Source organism: Salvelinus sp. IW2-2015, linkage group LG20, assembly GCF_002910315.2.
Source record: "Salvelinus sp. IW2-2015 linkage group LG20, ASM291031v2, whole genome shotgun sequence".
Classification (NCBI taxonomy): domain Eukaryota; kingdom Metazoa; phylum Chordata; class Actinopteri; order Salmoniformes; family Salmonidae; genus Salvelinus; species Salvelinus sp. IW2-2015.
Window position 1 is genome coordinate 55,528,675 of NC_036860.1, and position 20,375 is coordinate 55,549,049.

Here is a 20,375-nt window from a genome sequence, read left to right on the forward strand (position 1 = left end):
AGCACCAAGGTCAGCGCACTCTCAAATGTTGTTTTTTGCCATAATTGTAAGCCTGCCACACACATACTATACGATACATTTAAACATAACAATGAGTGTGAGTTTTTGTCACAACCTGGCTCGTGGGAAGTGACAAAGCGCTCTTATAGGACCCGGGCACAAATAATAATATAATAATAATCAATCATTTTGCGCTTTATTTAATCATCTTACATATAAAAACGTATTTGTTCATCGAAAATTGTGAATAACTCATCACAGGTTAATGAGAAGGGTGTGCTTGAAAGGATGCACGTAACTCTGCAATGTTGGGTTGTATTGGAGAGTCTCAGTCTTAAATAATTTTCCACACACAGTCTGTGCCTCCTGTATTTAGTTTTCATTCACATAGGTACGTGGCTGCAAAGGGCATCAGTGTCTTAACAGMGCGATTTGCCAAGGCAGGATACTCTGAGCGCAGCCCAATCCAGAAATCTGTCAGTGGCTTCTGATTAAATTACAATTTTCACAGAACCACTTGTTGCAATTTCGATGAGGCTCTCTTGTTCAGATATCGGTAAGTGTACTAGAGGCAGGGCATGAAAGGTATAACGAAACCAGTTGTTTGTGTCATCCGTTTCGGGAAAGTACCTGTCTAATTGCGCAACCAACTCATTCAGGTGCTTCGCTATATCACATTTGACATTGTCCATAAGCTTGAGTTCATTTGCACACAAAAAAATCATACAATGATGGAAAGACGTGTGTGTTGTCCTTGTTAATGCAGACAGAGAAGAGCTCCAACTTCTTAATCATAGCCTCAATTTTATCCCGCACATTGAATATAGTTGCGGAGAGTCCCTGTAATCCTAGATTCAGATCATTGAGTGAGAAAAAACATCACCCAGATAGGCCAGTCGTGTGAGAAACTCGTCATCATGCAAGCGGTCAGACAAGTGAAAATGATGGTCAGTAAAAACTTTAAGCTCGTCTCTCAATTTAAAAAAACATGTCAATACTTTGCCCCGTGATAACCAGCGTGATTCTGTATGTTGTAAAAGCATTACATGGTCGTTGCCCGTATCATTGCATAGTGCATAGTGCAAATACATGAGAGTTCAGGGGCCTTGCTTWAACAAAGTTAACCATTTTCACTGTATTGTCCAAAACGTCTTTCAAGCTGTCAGGCATTCCCTTGGCAGCAAKAGSCTCTCGGTGGATGCTACAGTGTACCCAAGTGGCGTCGGGAGCAACTACTTGCACACGCGTTACCACTCCACTATGTCTCACTGTCATGGCTTTTGCGCCATCAGGACAGATACCAACACATCTTGAACCCCACAGTCCATTTGATGTCACAAAGCTGTCCAAAATATTCTCTCCTGTTGTCCTGGTTTCCAGTGGTTTTCAGAAGAGGATGTCTCCTTAATTGACCCCCCATAAACGTAACAGACGTATACCAGGAGCTGTGCCAGGCCCGCCACATCTGTTGATTCATCCAGCTGTAACGCATAGAATTCACTGGCTTTTAAGCGAAGCAGTAATTGTTTCAAAACATCTCCTGCCATGTCACTGATGCATCGTGAAACAGTGTTGTTTGATGAGGGCATTGTCTATAGTTTTTTTGGCCTTTTCCCCCAGCATTGTCCCAGCCATATCCGTGGCAGCAGGAAGAATTAAGTCCTCCACAATAGTATGGGGCTTGCCTGTCCTTGCCACTCGGTAACTCACCATATAAGACGCTTCTAGCCCCTTYTCATTAATGGTATCTGTTGCTTTTATACATGTCTTACTACTCAAAAGCWATCTTAATTATTGCAAAAAAAAACTCCAGTGACTTATTTTTCTAATTGGTATGTTTTGCTTCTAAATGTCTGCGCAAGAGTGAAGGTTTCATCGAGTTGTGAGATAGTATTTTTGCACATATAACACACCGTGGCTGAGGAAAGGCACTACTCCAAATATACACTACCGTTCAAAAGTTTGGGGTCACWTAGAAATGTCCTTGTTTTTGAAAGAAAAGCTCATTTTTTGYCCATTAAAATAACAACAAATTGATCAGAAACACAGTGTAGACAATGTTAATGTTGTAAATGACTATTGTAGCTGGAAACGGCTGATTTTTAATGGAATATCTACATAGGCGTACAGAGGCCCATTATYAGCAACCATCCCTCCTGTGTTCCAATGGCACGTTGTGTTAGCTAATCCAAGTTTATCATTTTAAAAAGCTAATTGATCATTAGAAAACCCTTTTGCAATTATGATAGCACAGCTGAAAACTGTTGTCCTGATTAAAGAAGCAATAAAACTGTCCTTCTTTAAACTAGTTGAGGATCTGGAGCATCAGCATTTGTGTTTTTTTTTTTTACAGGCTCAAAACAAAGAACTTTCTTCTGAAACTCAGTCTATTCTTGTTCTGAGAAATTAAGGCTATTCGATGCGAGAAATTTCCAAGAAACGAAAGATCTCATACAACGCTGTGTACTACTCCCTTCACAGAACAGCGCAAACTGGCTCTAACAAGACTAGAAAGAGGAGTGGGGAGGCCCCGGTGCACAACTGAGCAAGAGGACAAGTACATTAGAGTGTMTAGTTTGAGAAACAGACGCCTCACAAGTCCTCAACTGGCAGCTTCATTAAATTGTACCCGCAAAACACCAGTCTCAACGTCAACAGTGAAGAGGCGACTCTGGGATGCTGTCCTTCTAGGCAGAGTTCCTCTGTCCAGTGTCTGTGTTCTTTTGCCCATCTTAAKCTTTTCTTTTTATTGGCCAGTCTGAGATATGGCTTTTTCTTTGCATCTCTGTCTGTGATAAACTTGGATTAGCTAACACAACGTGCCATTGGAACACAGGAGTACTGGTTGCTGATAAATGGGCCTCTGTACGCCTATGTAGATATTCCATAACAAATCTGCCGTTTCCAACTACAATAGTCATTTACAACATTAACAATGTCTACACTGTATTTCTGATCAATTTGATGTTATTTTAAAATGGACAAAAAAAATTGCTTTTCTTTCATTAACAAGGACATTTATAAGTGACCCCAAACTTTTGAACGGTAGTGTAAGTGAACCCCAAATCAATGTAGTTCTCATCATATTTGCGCCTTTCGATGGTCCAACTCCGTCTGTTGTTCGGTGCTTTCCCGGGTAAGGGGGCAGTAGCTCTTTGGCTGCATTAGATTCACAACTGTCAGTGCCCATGCTAGCTGGGCTAACAACAAATGTAGAATTACTGATACTAGCATTGGATGTTCTCATGGAAGCAGAACAACTTGTGTCGTCGACAGGTGCATGTKTAGTACTGCTGGTAGTAGCAGTACTACACCTGTACCAACTGGTAGTAGAGCTGGTATGTGTCTCTATGGACGCAGGCCTTACTTTTTTTAACCATTCATCAATTTTCGAGCAAAAGGAATGAGCAGCAGCTACGTTTGGCTACATACGGACCGTTAGTGGAATTCCTGTGAGAGAGTAACGGTTAATGTGATTGGATGTTAATTATTTGACTAGGCTACCTGTATTTGACATTGTGTTGTTATTTCGCTGAACACTAGAAGGTTTAATTTTTATTTTTGGCAGTGAAACGAGGCTACTCAGGCGAGAAAAAAAACWACCTCTGTTTGAAAATGTGAATCACATTTTATTTGGCGTACCCCTGACGGCATTGCTAGGTGATTATGACAACCCGTCTGAGTCAAGCAGAAATGAAGCAACATGCATCATTCTTACATCATGTCATGAGTGAGTAAAATGTCTCTCTTAAAAATAAATGACTGTTTTCAGTACTTGTCCCACTTTRGTGATTCATTTCACAAATGTCATCACTGAAAATTCATAATTGTTTGGGTCATGGTTGGTTCATTCAAATATTTGGGGATTGTGGTTGAAAATGGAGAAGCATGSTTTTTTTATTGGCTATAAACAACAATCTGATAAGTAATTGGACAATCCTCATCTGATGAAAAAAGGGCCTCTCTGAAATATATTTACCTAACAGGAGTTTCCTGACAAAATAAACTTTTGTAGGTTTCAACAGCCTTCGAGGTGTGGCTTGGTTTGGTGCCAGGGACAGAGACCGACACTACAGGTAGAAGAGACAGGGGTTAGTTGTTACTTTGTGTATTTTTCAGCACCAGTATAGCTTACAAAACTATTTATGGCTCATAACTCTAAGATACTCTATGAGGATAAAAGGGTCCCCATCTCAATCCTGGTTCCTGTTAAGTCACTACCCATTGGGAACAGACAACAGTTCAACATCTAGTTTGGATTTATATTTGGTTGAGTTGTCAACTAATGTGAATTCAATATGAAATCTACGAAAAAGATCACTGTGTTTTTGCATTTAGGTTAAAAGTTGAGTGAAAAAAAGACTACATTTCCTGAAGTTGATGACTTTTTCCACATTGATTCAACACCACCACACTGTAWTTTTTGTTGTTGAAATTACGTGGAAACACAGTTGACAAGCAGGTCCGGACCGGAACCAATCATTGACTGAATTGACAATAATAATGGCGGACGGAAGACAGGGTGGTGCRGCAGGTGCCGCTTCTCATACGAATGCTGTTATTTTATCTAAAACATCAGGTGTACGCCGACCCCAGCTAAGTAACTCATGCAAAGAGTTAAAGCGCAATTATGTGTTTTATCTCCAGTACTTTGCCATGATTGTCAGTTATGTAGCTGCTCTACTGATAATCTCAGTGCGTCCTTGCTGGGATGACACAATAAATCTACTGCCGGAGAATATCAACACCAAACACATTGGTKCACCGTTCCACGGGAGCGGACAGTACACAGCATACCATAATGTTCTGAATAATGGCCAAGTCTACCTCGCTCCCTATTCCACTGACCCGCTTAGGCRTAACAAACACAAGTCCAACATTTATCGGAAACTGTTAAACTACCTGTTCACTACCCTCCTGCTCTCCAGGGATGTGCAACTCAATCCTGGGCCTAACATCACCGAGCCAGCGATACTCACCGGAGTGGAAAGCAGTGGATGGCCTCGTCCACTGATCGTCGCCGCTGTGGAAGTGGGTGAGTGCTATGGTCCCATGGTTTCTCTCGACTCACCCGGCTCCAGGATAGATTTAGACTCTTCAAACATACCTAARTCGCTATATGCGATCCCTGACTCTGCTTCTGCAAGCTGTTTTAATTAGTTCCCAGCATCCTGTGCAGGCGGGAGCGATTGTTAATTGCGCTACCGAACTGCCCCTAATCAAAACGAAACAAAACGGCCTAAACCCAGCCGTCATAAAACACAGAAATAGGTACATTTTTTCAATGTGTCAATCACTCTCGAGTCATCTGGGACCCACGAGCTAAGCCCAAGGGACTACTAGGGGGGCACTTGAACATTCGTAGTGTCATTCCAAAAAGTGATCAAATTCAACATCTACTCACAGATTCCAAACTTGACTTCCTCTGCCTCTCAGARACATGGCTCCATAAAAACTCTCCATATGCTGCTTTGATTGTGCCTGGCTACAATGTTTTCAGGAGAGCCAGGATTGAAGGAAGAGGAGGGGGTGTGATTTACATTAAAGAACATATCCGATGTGAACAAATTGAGTGGTCCTGTGATAATGAACTAGAATGTATTGGCCTGAACGTTACACTGTCTCCCCAAATGTCTTTTACCCTTATTGGAATGTATAGGCCACCTTCCACCAAAAGTGTGTTTTTTGATCAGTTTAATAACATGCTTAGGGAATGTGATTTTGGGAAAGAGGTCATCTTAATGGGAGATTTTAACATTAATTATGAAGACACGTCTTGTAGGAAAACCCTCAAACGGATTACTAATACCTTTGACCTTACACAGCTAGTTAAAGGGCCAACCAGTGTGACTTGTTGCTCTAAAACAGATTGATTTGGTGTTCAGTAATAAACCAGAGAGAGTGACTAAATCATTCAATATGGTTACTGGGCTATCTGATCATAATCTGACACTTATAGCCAGAAAGCTGTCTAAGAGCAGGTTTAACCTCTCTACTGTTAGAAAGCCGGATCAACTAAGAATACCTAAAACTGAATTAAACTATTTTGAAAACGCAATTAAGGGAATTAACTGGAATGATCTCTTGTCCTATACAGACGTGGAAGCTGATAGTCAGGTTTTTCTATCCACAGTCCAGACTACAATAAATGGTTTCCTAAAGAAAATCAAATCCAAAACTGGCCAAAAGAGCACTCTTCCTTGGCTAAATGGAGAAATCTGGAAATTGATGAAAGAATGAGATTATGCTCTAAAAATAGCCCTAAGATCCAAATTAGAGCATGACAGATGTAGGTTTACCATGTTGAGAAATAAGGTGATGAAAGAAATCAGACAGGCCAAGGCAAACTTTTTTATTAACATAATTGGTGAAGCAAAGGGAAATTCTAAATTGATCTGGGAGAATCTAAAAAAGTTAACAGGGAAAGACCATAGTAACACTGCAAAAAGACTAGAAATCATGGTGAATAACAATCTAACACAGGATGCAGTCGACATTGCAATAGCCTTCGATTCCTACTTTATTGACTCTGTCAGGGTACTGACACAGAACCCCTCCACTGGTTTCTTGGGCTCAGTGCTAGTGAATGACGCTCAACCTGTCTTCATCATAAGGGAGGTTTCTGAGTCAAAGGTGAACAAGGTGATTAGCTCACTAAAAAACTCTAAAGCCAAAGATGTGTTTGGGCTGGACTCTACCTTTCTTAAAAACTAAAAAGAGTCACTCATTGGCCCCATTACTAAGGTCACCAACACATCTATTGTCGGCCATAATAACGGCCATCTTTAAAATCGGGCGACCCTGCTGACGTGAGTAACTACAGGCCCATTAGTATACTACCTGTGGTGTCAAAGGTTGTTGAGAAGTGTGTAGCAGAACAACTGATTGCCCACCTCAACAACAGCCCCTTCACATTACACTCCATGCAGTTTGGCTTCAGAGCGAAACACTCCACAGAAACGGCCAACTGCTTTTTTCTGGAAAATGTGAAAGGCAAGATGGACAAAGGGGGCGTTGTTGGGGCTGTATTTCTGGACCTAAGGAAGGCTCTTGATACTGTTAACCATGAGATTCTCATCACAAAATTGTCCAAGTTCAACTTTTCCCCGATGCCTTGAGATGGATGAAATCATACCTTGAAGGCAGAACTCAGTGTGTCAAAGTGAGCAATGAGCTGTCGCCCACTCTTAGCTATGATGTGGGCGTGCCCCAAGGGTAAATACTTGGGCCCCTCCTGTTCAGCATGTACATTAATGATCTGCCTTCTGTCTGTACTGGGTCTGAAGTTCAAATGTATATAGATGATAGTGATATATGTGCATGCAAAGAGCAAACAACAAGCTGCACAAGAACTCACTAGTGTAATGGTCCAGGTTACTAAGTGGCTAAGTGACTCGTGTTTGCATCTCAATGTGAAAAAACTGTTTGCATGTTCTTCACAAAGAGGGCAACAGATGCTACTGAGCCAGATGTCTATGTGTCAGGGGAGAAGCTCCAGTGGTATCTGATTTTAAGTACCTTGGCATCATACTTGATTCCAACCTCTCTTTTAAAAAGCATGTGAAAAAGGTAATTCAGATAACCAAAATCAACCTAGTAATTTCTGATTTATATGAAATTGTTTGACTACAGAGGTAGCAAAACTGTACTTCAAATCTATGATACTCCCTCACTTACATACTGCTTGACTAGTTGGGCCCAAGCTTGCTGTACAACATTAAAACCTATTCAGTCTGTCTACAAACTTCAGTCTGTCTACAAACTTGATAGGAAGCCCAATAGCCATCATTCACTGTTACATCTCAGAAAGCATTGAGCATCCTGAGTTGGGAAAATCTTGTGCAATACACCGACGCATGTCTTGTATTCAAGATCCTAAATGGCCTGGCTCCCCCTCCACTCAGTATTTTTGTTAAACAGAAAACCCAAACATACGGCAGCAGATCCACAAGGTCTGCCATGAGAGGTGACTGTATAGTTTCCTTAAGGAAAAGCACCTTTAGTAAATCCGCTTTCTCTGTGAGAGCTTCCCATGTCTGGAATACACTGCCATCAGACACRCATAACTGCACCACATATCACACTTTCACAAAAAACATGAAGACATGGCTAAAGGTCAATCAGATTTGTGAACATAATCCCTAGCTGTGTATTGCTGCTTCCATGTTGTCTGTAGCTTGTGAGGTGTGGAAACACTTTGTTGCTTTTATGAATTTTGTCTTGCTGGTTTTTGTTCTATGTTGCTCTTGTCTGTATGCTACGTCTTGCTTGTCCTATGTTGCTCTGTCTGTATGCKATGTCTTGCTTGTCCTATGTTGCTCTGCGTGTGCTCACTGCTCAATGATTGTCTATATTGTAATTGTTTTTAATAACCTGCCCAGGGACTGCGGTTGAAAATTAGCCGACTGGCTAAAACCGGCACTTTTACTGAAACGTTGATTAATGTGCACTGTCCCTGTAAAAATTCAATAAACTCAACTCATAGATGTTTATGTTTCACAAGTTCGGACAGCACAGAATACAGTAGAGCACAGCAGAGTACAGTAAAGAAAAATTATGTATTCAGTAGAATACTGTTGAGTACAGTAAAGAAAATAAAAGTAGTGTATTCAGTACAATACAGTAAAGAGACTCAAATTAAAGTATAGTTCTGGACAGTACAGCAAAGTAGGATACAGTACAGTAGAGTTCAGTATAATGTACTGTATTGTATCCTTCTGTACTCTACTGAATTAAACTCAACTGTACTGTACTATACTTTGGTCTATACTGTACTCTACTGAATTAAACTCAACTGTACTCTGTTGAATTCAACTACTGGACTGTACTGTGCTGTCCAAGCATTTGAAAAGTGGATGTCTTTTCAATGTACACTAAAATAAGTATAGTAGGAGTCTTTTCAACGTMATTTAGCTTACTTGGTACATTGTTACAATGTGGATGGTTGTCAGATTGTGACATGCAATCCCAACATCAATGTGACAACTATCCCTCAACCACACCCCCAATGCTAATTATGATGATAGTTAACACATGGATTGACCTAGGAACTTACAAATAGGCTTTAAATAAAGCACTCCCTTTACTCTTTCAATAATAGTAATTGTCTATGGATAGTCCCATAATATACTTACAGTGCATTTGGAAAGTATTCAGACCCCTTGACTTTTTCCACATTTTGTTATGCCTTATTCTAAAATGGATTAAAAAAAAAAAATATTCCCTTAATCTACACACAATACCCCATAATGATAACGCAAAAAAGAAAATAATATTTATAATCAGTATTCAGACCCTTTACTCAGTACTTTGTTGAAACACCTTTGGCAGCGATTACAGCATTGAGTCTTCTTGGGTATGACGCTACACGCTTTGCACACCGGTATTTGGGGAGTTTCTCCCATTCTACTCTGCAGATCCTCTCAAGCTCTATCAGGTTGGATGGGGAGTGTCACTGCACAGCTATTTTTCGGTCTCTCCAGAGATGTTCGATCAGGTTCAAGTCCGGCCTCTGGCTGGGCCACTCAAGGACATTCAGAGATTTGTCCCGAAGCCACTCCTGCGTTGTTTTGGCTGTGTGCTTAGGGTCATTGTCCTGTTGGGAAGGTGAACCTTTGCCCCAGTCTGAGGTCCTGAGCGCTCTGGAGCAGGTTTTGTCAGGAKAATTTTTATCCCAATGGTTGAACTCAACTATCACTATAGCTTTGACCAATTCCCAGAAGTTTGTAAGACCCTGGTTAATGAAGAATTAGACAAAGCCCCCAGTCTGCAATAGATCAATCCTTTATTCAGAGTACTCTGAAGTAAAAAATTCAAACAATCATTTTATAACTCCCAACCACCCCCACCTACATACACACACACACACACACACACACAGTTTATCACTTTTCTACCAGCCTGGCAGTTTCTAGCCATTCCTCTCCTCCCTAGATTAGAGGGGCCTTGGAAGTGCCCTCTTTCCTGTTGTCAGTTTTCAGTTATAACAAGTCGACAGTTCAGTTGGCCTTGAATGTCTCAACTCTACCCAGCTCATATTGCGAAATAGTAACACAATGGTCTAGTCACACACATTATTAAAATTATGACTCTAACACATTTCATACAATTATATGATTTCAGGGTGGAATACTTTAGTCATTACTTTAAACATATAAATTCCTTTATCAGGTTTTCATCAATGATCTATGTACTTTGCTCCATTCATCTTTCCCTCAATCCTGACTAGTCTCCCAGTCCCTGCTGCTGAAAAACATCCCCACTGCATGATGCTGCCATCACCAAGCTTCACCGTAGGGATGGTGCCAGGTTTCCTCCAGACTTGACGCTTGGTATCCAGGCCAAAGAGTTCAATCTTGGTTGATCAGACCAGATATTCTTGTTTCTCATGGTCTGAGAGTTCTTTAGGTGCCTTTTGACAAACTCCAAGTGGGCTGTCATGTGGCTTTTACTGAGGAGTGGCTTCCGTCTGGCCAGTCATTCATAAAGGCTTGATTGGTGGAGAGCTGCAGAGATGGTTGTCCTTCTGGAAGCCTCTCCCATCTCCATAGAGGAACTCTGGAGCTCTGTCAGAGTGACCATTGGGTTCTTGGTCACCTCCCTGACCAAGGCACTTCTCCCCAGATTGCTCAGTTTGGCCGGGCGGCCAGATCTAGGAAGAGTCTTGGTGGTTCCAAACTTCTTCCATTTAAGAATGGTTGGAAGCCAAYGTGTTCTTGGGGACCTTCAATRMTGCAGAAATGTTTTGGTACCTTTCCCCAGATCTGTGCCTCAACACAATCCTGTCTCGGAGCTCAATGGACAATTCCTTCGACCTCATGGCTTGGTTCTTGCTCTGACATGCACTGTCAACTGTGGGATCTTATATAGACAGGTGTGTGCCTTTCCAAATCATGTCCAATCAATTGAATTTACCACACGTGGACTCCAATCAAGTTGTAATAACATCTCAAGGATGATAAATGGAAACAGGATGCATATGAGCTTAATTTTGAGTCTCATAGCAAAGGGTCTGAATATTTAAGTAAGGTATTTCTGTTTTACATTTTTTTTAAACTTTTTTTWWWTTTTTTTAATACATTTTCAAATAATTCTAAAAACCTGTTTTTGCTTTGTCATTTTGGGGTATTGTGTGTAGATTGATGGAATTAAAAAAGAATCAATTTAGAATAAGGCTGTAACGTCAAGGGGTCTGAATACTTTCTGAATGCACCGTTTGTACTGATATGTAGGTTGTGTGTGACATAAATGTAGGTATTTTAGTTCTCCACTAATAATGTTCTGTACTATGTATTGTTTCATGTGGACCCCAGGAAGAGTGTCTGATGCTTTTACAGCAGCTAATTGGGATCCTAATTAATACCAAATACCCCTCCTAGATTTTGAGTAATAAGCACTGTGACAACCAACCCCGGGCTCCTCTAATAATCACGATGTGGTAATGTTGTCTCATGGCCTAATTTGGTGACTCTGAACCATTCTTTACTCTGTCTTTTACGCACTGGTGAAAGTCTCCTATTGAGACACTCTTCCTGTGCGTTGACAGCTTCCCGTAAGGCCACATGCAAGGGTTTCTCATGAACATGAAAATGGTCTTAACTGACGTAAGCAACCACTGTGCGCTCACTCTGTTTTGTTTCCTCTATTGACAAGAGCACAGCTTTACAGTATTTTCTATACTCCATGCACCTCCTGTGTGTAACTACAAGGTAATCAACAATATATCATTATATGATACCCAAACTCAGATTGCAACACTGCATGCATCGATTTACTGTAAAACTTCACAACCACTTACTCTAGGTGGCGACAGTACTATGTACAATGAATTGTGTCAGAGTGGGTTGACCTCTTGTGACTGGTATAAAACAAATGACCTCACATATGCATAGGTTATTACATTAATATTTGTTAACTCAGCACTTACAGTACCTCAAATAGTATAATCCATTGACAGTTATGCTGTTTGTAAATGTATGTGCTGAATATACACAACTGAATACACATTTGTTGTAGATAGATCTGGTATTCATTAAGATTTGACATCAGACAGAGAAAATWATTCAGGTCTGAAAAAATACATTCTGGGGAAATTGGGTTGCTTCACAAAGAAAGAGCCGAGCACGTCATTTCCTCCAATGACAAATGCGTGGTTTCAGTCTTTTAAAAGGTTTTTCAGGGGAGTGATCATGACTAGTTTGTGTCTGACACTTGGCCTATGTCACTGTATGAGAAATGAGTGGTCATGTAAAGAATATGTATCCTCAGCTGTCCATATCACAAGCAGCAAGAAGTAAGTACAATTACATTATACAACCAAGATAACTATATTTCAACTATTTTCATTCTCTAATTGTACATTCAACCATCTGCATACTGTACTTTACTTTGCTGTAATGTCTCTAKTATTTATAGAACATCAATGTGCAGACTTGAATGTATGATGCTGTGCACATAATTGCATATTGATTTTTGTTTTTGTGTATGAATGACTACTCAGTGCACAGGTGCAAACTTAGTACAGATGTAGGATCTTAAATTTGAGCTAGTTTGATACAACAGGGGTTGAAACAAATTCTCAGCAACAAAAGAGCGATCAAATTAAGATCCTACATCTGTATATGTACACTCAACTTGTGTCCTTTGCTCATGTATACATTTTACATATTGTAACCGTTACCACAGCTACTTATCGCAACATATCTATTTCAGAACTTCATACTTCTAATTTAGATTTTCATGTATCACTGCTAAGGTAGCATGATTAAGTGTCTGTGATAGAGGTGTTGGCGTCATCAAATCACATCTATTTATAAAGCCATTTCTACATCAGTTGTTGTCACAAAATGCTTAAACAGAAACCCAGCCTAAAACCCCAAAGAGCAAGCAATGCAGACGYAGATTTCAAATTGTGTCATATCTTGCTCCTCAGCATTGCTCTCCCTGTTACTGGTGGCTGCCATTGATTCAGTGAATGCTGGAATAGCATGTAGGAACCAACAGTGTGAGAGTCACATACAAAGAAGTTCCAAGCTAACCAGACTCATACATATGGAATCTGTGGACCTCTTAAAAATATATGTAAGTAGAAAATCAATGCCATAACATTTATCCAGAATTATAGCCTAGTGTAACATGCATACAATGAAATTGTCCACAGTCTAATGGGAAATGTAAAACTGCTTTAAAGCTACATTATTGCCAAATCATAACACATTATACTTGTGCTACCAACAACTTCTTGATCTCCAGAAAGCCAGTCAAGGAGACATGTCAGAGCTGTTCTGCCAGATGCCAAACAACATTGTTCCTGACCCAAACATCTCTGGCCTGGACCCCTCAGAGCGGATGCTGAGCATCTACTCCCACTGTAAGGCTTTCCTACCACACCTGAAGAGAGTCACTGAGCAACAGAGAGACTTACAGCCACCCTCCAGCCCCCTGCTAAACAACCTCACCACTGCCCAGTACCGCACTAGTGGTCTGGCCAACCAAATAAACTGCATTTACCAAAACCTCTTTCCAAACCTGCCCATCCCACTTGAACCTGTAGACGGACCGACGTCAATACACCCCTCCCAAAACGTGTTCCAACAGAAGGTCTATGGTTGTGTGGTTCTGAAGAATTTCAAGGAGCTCCTGTCACAGATGAGACATGAACTAAGGACCTTAAAGAACCAAATGTGCAAAAGTAGGACATTTGCATACACAAATGCACTGTTCTGAGGCCAACTTTCTATTATATTTTATTTATTATTTATTTGGACACGTGTTCAGAAGTTACAGAAGCTTATTGCTGCCACTGGAAAAAAMCTCTGCACAAATGTTTGACTTTGAATAACTTAAATACATTTTGTTTGTGTTGAGAATTAATTAACTTAACTTGTGTRTTAAAATTGCCCTGCAGTATTCTTGTAGACTACTGTGAGATTTTTAAATGAATGTCTTTTGTCAAATCTGAGTCACTTTGATAGTTTTGTCCATTTTAAGTTTTGTGAGCAAATTAAAAAGAAGTATTCTCGCAGCCTGTGCTCAAGTGAAGTCTGTGATGTTAACCTTAGACTGCAGAACGTCAACACAGTGGTCCCAACATGAGATATGCCAGGAAGCAATTGAGACAGTCTGTGATCTCATCTCACAATGACATGTCTTTAAGACAGCACAGCATCTGATAGGAAAGATTTTGTGAAAGTGGCGGGCTTCTGTCTGGCCAGTCACAAGGTGTGGGTGTGTATAGGTCAGATTATGTGTGTGTTCTGGGGTGATGCGTTCACATAGATGTAATGGTTCTCTTCATCACTCCCTATAAGGCAGACCTGGACTGGGACGAAATTCAAGAGTTTCATGATTTTACATTCTATATAAAACTAATCAATAGACTGTCAGTTTACTTTATCAAATGTCAAATACAACCAAGTATGTTGCATGGGTGGGAAAAGGTAGTAAGTAAACTTTTTGCAGTTGACACAATGAATGTAACTGATAGTTTGTAATAGTGTGTGCATCTTTAGAAATACTATCCAAATAAGCAACAGACAAATGCCATCAGAAATATTCTAAGCTTTCCTTAGATCACAAGCTCATGCAAAACTGGAAATTGAGGAGGGATACATTCTAGGTCATGAATCAAGTTCCCTGTTTCAACCCAGAACTTTATTTAAAACCAAGAGACAAGGGGGTAGGTCTGGGCAACAACTGAAATCCTCAAACATTTACTGGAATGAAAGGTCATTGACACAGATTCCCTTTTATGATTATCAAGTCTGTTTCAATCACAGTCTTCAGGGGAACCAAAGCACTAACTGGCTTTCTCTTTATCATGTTATTTTCTATATCCATGAAAAGGTGAAAGGTCATATACATACAGGAAAAATGGGAGGATGATAAAAGCTGCTATAATCAGCTAAAAGTCTGTCTGCTCATGAGGGACAGACAGAAAAAAACTCCCTTCAGATAAATTGAGCACATTTTATGGGAGTACCGGGAACGCTACAATAACATGCTACTTTGGCAGATAATTATGTAAATATTTCATGTTAACCATACTGTACTGAAAACTACAAATTAAATCAAATTACAGTCAACTGTGCTAAACCACCACTAATTTACAATAAAATAAAATTTGATCAGTATGTAGGTTACCTGAGAGAAAAACCTGAGATTAATAGAAAACCCATCAGATGGGCAGTGAGGTCTGTTTGTCATGTTTGGGGTAAGGTAAGGGGGGACCATCCTCACAGCAGCATATACACTATGACAGAGGGAGTAATGCCATAACTGAGGTCTGTGGGGAAATATGAGGTCTGGTGAAGTTAAAGAGATTCACCGGTACTTTTACATACTTTTTAGCCAGTTTATTTAATAAWAAAAAAAWGTAACCTTTATTTAACTAGGCAAGTCAGTGAAGAACAAATTCTTATTTACAATGACAGCCTACCGGGGAACARTGGGTTAACTGCCTTGTTCAGGGGCAGAACGACAGATTTTTACCTTGTCAGCCAGTAGTTCTGAAAGTAGTGCTCACGAGCCAAAAGTGGTCCCTGAAAATTGCTTACTACGTCACATATATGAAGAGACGATTGTGGACTACAGGAAAAAGAGGATCGAGCACRCCCCCATTCTCATCGACGGGGCTGTAGTGGAGCAGGTTGAGAGCGTCAAGTTTCTTGGCGTCCACATCACCAACAAACTATCATGGTCCAAGCACACCAAGACAGTCGTGAAGAGGGCACGACAAAACCTATTCCCCCTCAGGAGACTAAAAAGATTTGGCATGGGTCCTCAGATCTTTAAAAGGTTTTACTGCTGCACCATCGAGAGCATCCTGACAGGTTGCATCACTGCCTGGTATGGCAACTGCTCAGCCTCCGACCACAAGGCACTACAGAGGGTAGTGCGTACGGCCCAGTACATCACCGGGGCCAAGCTTCCTGCCATCCAGGACCTCTATACCAGGCGGTGTCAGAGGAAGGCCTTAAAAATTGTCAAAGACTCGAGCCACCTTAGTCATAGACTGTTCTCTCTGCTACCGCCCGGCAAACGGTACCAGAGCTCCAAGAGGCTTCTAAACAGCTTCTACCCCCAAGCCATAAGTCTCCTGAACAGCTACCCAGACTATTTGCATTGCCCCCCTCCCCCTTCTACGCTGCTGCTACTCTCTATTATCTATGCATAGTCACTTTAATAACTCTACCTACATGTACATATTACCTCAATACCGGTGTCCCCGCACATTGACTCTGTACTGGTACCCCTGTATATAATGTAGYCCCGCTATTGTTATTTACTGCTGCACTTTAATAATTTGTTATTCTTATCTCTTACTTTTTKGGGGGTATTTTCTTAAAACTGCATTGTTGGTTAAGAGCTTGTAAGTAAGCACTTCACTGTAAGGGTTGCCAGTGTGTGCGTGTTGTATTCGGCAAATAAAAKTTGATTTGAGCACCACATCAGTACTCTCTCGTCGCCAAAGATACAGAGCATGTCTTTAAAGGTTTTTGAGAAGGTAATTACATAAATTCACTTTGATTAAGATCACTTTATTGGTCAATTGCAAACAAGGTCCAACTAATATATATATATATAGCTTCCAGAAAAACAGTCGATTTCAAACTAGGGATTTCATATGAACAAAACATTGACACATTCAGCCCAAAGCGGAAACACACACACACACACACACACAACCCTCCGGTTGCTGGCTCACGCCTCTAACCCCTAGGCTATGTGCTGCCCCCACTTGATTTGATTAAGCTCAAAGCAAATTCAAGTTTCATTATAGATCCCTCTCCAAAGCTGTCTGATAATACAATTATTTTCTTAAAAGCAAACTAAACACACTCCAATTCCTACAGTACATAWTCATTCAAACGTTATACAMTTTTGGTGAGCGGTTTCCTATTTTAATGTTCTCAATAAAAAGAGAAGGCCACATCATTTACATTATTCCTTGCTACAATAACATCCCAAATCGGAATGAAAATATTGTATTTTACAGTACAAATATACAGTGTGTATGGATATTCAAAGACCAAGACATGCTACAATCTGTAGATGCAATCAAGATATCGGCAGGCTGCAGTATTTGCTGGTGCCTACTTAAAATACATTTTATCTGCAACTGATTAAGACCAAATTAATTCAATGAATGCATGCCATTTAGTCCACAGGAGGCTGCTGAGGGGAGAACGGCTCATAATAAATGGCAGGAATGGAGCAAATGGAATGACATCAAACACCTGGAAACCATGTGTTTGATGTCATTCCAACTGTTCACTCCAGTCATTAGAATGAGGTGCCACCAACCTCCTGTGATTTAGTCATTTAAGTGTAGATGAAGAACAATAATCAAATATTTATCTTGATGGAAGTCACACAATTGTACAAATTTAAAAAAATWAAATAGGTAGTATAGAGATGATTAAATGTGGGAATGAGATATATTTCACATTCTTTGGTCTCTAGAGGGCAGCACAGACAAGTTGCATATCATTGTTCCTATTTCTAACAGTCAACAAATGCTTGGTAATGTGGGCTTGATTCTTAAAACATTTGCACAAGTCTGACGCACATTTTACTTGAAACTACCATCTCAATATGAGGAGGGTCTTGCCATAGGAAATGTGCAGTATGCTATACTGCTAGGCTGGTCAGTTGTACTTTGTTTCTATTGGTCAGTGACTTTTTAATGTACATGGAAATTCTAACCTGTTTTGATTCCAAACTGATGGCAGTGGCAGCAAAACAGTTTAGGTGTGATGGTGGTATAGAAGAGATGTGCAAATGTTTGTAGCCTATTCCACACAGTGCCCTAGATATACTAGGAGGTAAATTGCATTCACTTCAATCATGGAGCTGCATAATTGGCTATCGCTTTATTACTGGCTTATTACATTGTTATTACTGGATTGCATTATTATTGAATTTATTATTGATTCATGGCATTTAGAGCATTGTAAATACTCTTGAATAAAATATGGAGTGATAGATACAGGCATGCTAAATTCATAACATACCTACTGCTAACCTTTGCATAGTTGCACATATATATTTTTTTATCCAATACATTTGTAAAAACATAAAGTGTGTGTTAGAGGCTACTAGATAGTAGAAGCTTAAACCGTCACCCAAAACTATTAAACAGAGCTTTGTAATAGTTGGTCAGAGAAGGTAAAGTATGCCCTAACTGGCCACTAAATAAAAAAGACCATAGAAGAGTGCTTGTGCATCATAGTAATAAAAAAAAGTGGAAGATCCTCACTTGCACAGGGTCGTCGTGTCCATATTCAAAAAGCGAATGTTCATTCTCGTCTCGATCTCGATATCTTTCAGTATCTGAAAAGAAAATGTTGTTTTACTACCAGTATAGTACTTAGTTACTAAACTCAGACGATACCTTCAACTATTGTGTACTTTAATAACAAGAACAACAATTGTGCTGCTATTGTTTGTGTTAAAGGGACAATCTGCAGTTTTGTCAAACAGCAGAGAGATAGGGCTGGAGAAATGTATCCACTTTAGATTTTCAAAGACAGAGCTATAGATGCAARRTCTGACCATCCACCAGAAATGTAAATTATAGTTTTAACCATGTTTTGATGCTATACAGTATTTGTTTGCAATATCATTGTTTASAAACAACGGTGTAAAACAAGCTTATATTTTGGGTTCTAATGGGATGTGACAGTTGAACTAAGGTCATGAGGCATTTAAAAGTTATAATTAAGCAATATGACCAATATACCACGGMTAAGGGCTGTTATAACGCGGAGTGCCTGGATACAGCCCTTAGCCGTGGTATATTATTGCTATTATAAACTGGTTACCAACGTAATTAGAGCAGTTTTGTCATACCTATGGTATATGGTCTGATATACCACGGTTGTCAGCCAATCAGCATTCAGGGCTCCAACCACCCAGTTTATAATCTTCATTAATCAATGGGCATATATCRTTAATTTAAAAGTAAAAAAATGGATGTAAGGAGTGCAGATTACGCCTTTRAAGAAGTGATGATTTAATGGGCTCTCCAGCGAAGCTCACTTAAATAATCTATACTTTGTTTATTTAATAATAAAAACCTTTTAAAAAGAAAACTATAGCCATGACTTTTACCAACAACAAACAAACWATTTTATTAGACACAAAATAATGTTTTATAACAAACCTTCAGAAAATGTTCAAAAGTGATCCCCTCGTAAAACTCATCTGGTTCCTGAGAATGAGATTATTGAATATGGTATTGAAAAAAAACTTTTATAATAGTCAGATGTCATATAGCAGCTGATTCCAGATGTAAAACTCAGAGTGAGGAAAAAAACATTTACAAGATGTAAAAAAGCAGCCGTTACCATGTGACCCATGGAAATACTGGCTACCTCCAGCATGGCAGCATCTGCTATTCCTTTAGCCGTTTCCTTCCCCAGGGCTCCGCTCCGAGACAGCAGCTCCTCCACTACCTACAGTACACTCAGAGGAAAGGCAGTCATGGTTACAATACATAGTGATAGGCAGATAGGGTATTTGAAAGATAGGGCTGAGCAGTGGCTTACATGTCGATACTCCTCCAGAGTGATTGTTCCATCGTTGTCTGTGTCGTGCATATTAAACAGGACTGGGAAAGAAAATAAAGAAAATCTTACACAAACTCTTTACAAATATTTGCTTACCTGCATGTGTCRTGAGGCATCACTGTAATGCATTTGCTGATTAATGCTGTATATGGGATATAGATCTGTTGTATGCGTACCTGCTATCCCAGCAGAACGTTTACAGATAATTGATTCCTGTATGGATTCCAGTCACAGTGTCAGCCATAGTACACATCAAACCATGTACAGTGTTCTGAATGCCATTGTAGAAAGTACACAAGCTAATAAGGAACTAACAAGGAACTGAATCCACATGTGCTGTCTGCTGTATTTATTGCTTGTGATTCATGTATGTATTTACGCACCTGTTGTGTGTCCCGAAAGAGACACAAAGAATTATATCCATTTATATCTCTTTCATTTTTATATATTATTATATCAATTTCAGCACATTGTTTCATTTGGTAGTGAAACTATACTATAATGCAAAACATCCATCTTAAAAGAGGAGAGATGGGGTCATAGGTGGCATGACATGTATAGGCAGAGCGTTGAAGCGAGCATAGACATCTTGCATTCTACTTCCTGGTCAGGGAAAGTGCTGCCAAATGACTTCTGTTGGACTCAGAGAAAAAATTCAAACGTTTTTAGAAACTAGAGGTTGTTTTCTATCCAATGGTACTAAAAATATGCATATTGTACTAGCAAGAATTGAGTACGAGGGCGTTTAAAAATCATACGATTTTCACCAAAAGTGAAAATAGCACCCCTGGTCCTCATCAGGTT

At 39.9% G+C, this 20,375-nt stretch overlaps 2 protein-coding genes and 1 pseudogene across 2 annotated transcripts in view; 1 reads left to right on the plus strand and 2 right to left on the minus strand.

The window, feature by feature from the left end:
* Positions 1 to 20,375, minus strand: part of LOC111980014 (piggyBac transposable element-derived protein 4-like) — a 459,185-nt pseudogene that overhangs the window by 85,994 nt on the left and 352,816 nt on the right.
* On the plus strand, positions 12,202 to 13,825 carry LOC111981760 (uncharacterized). The gene is made up of 3 exons (XM_024013179.2): positions 12,202 to 12,292; positions 12,932 to 13,080; positions 13,252 to 13,825. Exons 1-3 carry the CDS (start codon positions 12,235 to 12,237, stop codon positions 13,723 to 13,725), a joined length of 681 nt encoding a protein of 226 aa, XP_023868947.1. The 5' UTR covers positions 12,202 to 12,234; the 3' UTR covers positions 13,726 to 13,825.
* Positions 16,518 to 20,375, minus strand: part of LOC111982050 (calcineurin B homologous protein 3) — a 27,084-nt gene continuing 23,226 nt past the window's right edge. Inside the window, exons 5-8 of the mRNA XM_070433701.1 lie at positions 19,551 to 19,647; positions 19,350 to 19,457; positions 19,166 to 19,213; positions 16,518 to 18,333 (exon numbers count right to left, since the gene is read on the minus strand). Of these exons, the coding sequence (XP_070289802.1) occupies positions 18,256 to 18,333; positions 19,166 to 19,213; positions 19,350 to 19,457; positions 19,551 to 19,647 (331 nt within the window). The 3' untranslated portion in view covers positions 16,518 to 18,255. The remainder of the gene's footprint in view (positions 18,334 to 19,165; positions 19,214 to 19,349; positions 19,458 to 19,550; positions 19,648 to 20,375) is intronic.

Excerpts from the sequence above, each read along its gene's own strand:
- LOC111981760 (XM_024013179.2), top strand. The coding sequence starts at position 12,235 with ATGAGTGGTCATGTAAAGAATATGTATCCTCAGCTGTCCATATCACAA. Across the intron at positions 12,293-12,931 it reads CATATCACAAGCAGCAAGAA|CATTGCTCTCCCTGTTACTG; the intron begins GTAAGTACAATT and ends CTTGCTCCTCAG. Across the intron at positions 13,081-13,251 it reads TGGACCTCTTAAAAATATAT|AAAGCCAGTCAAGGAGACAT; the intron begins GTAAGTAGAAAA and ends CTTGATCTCCAG.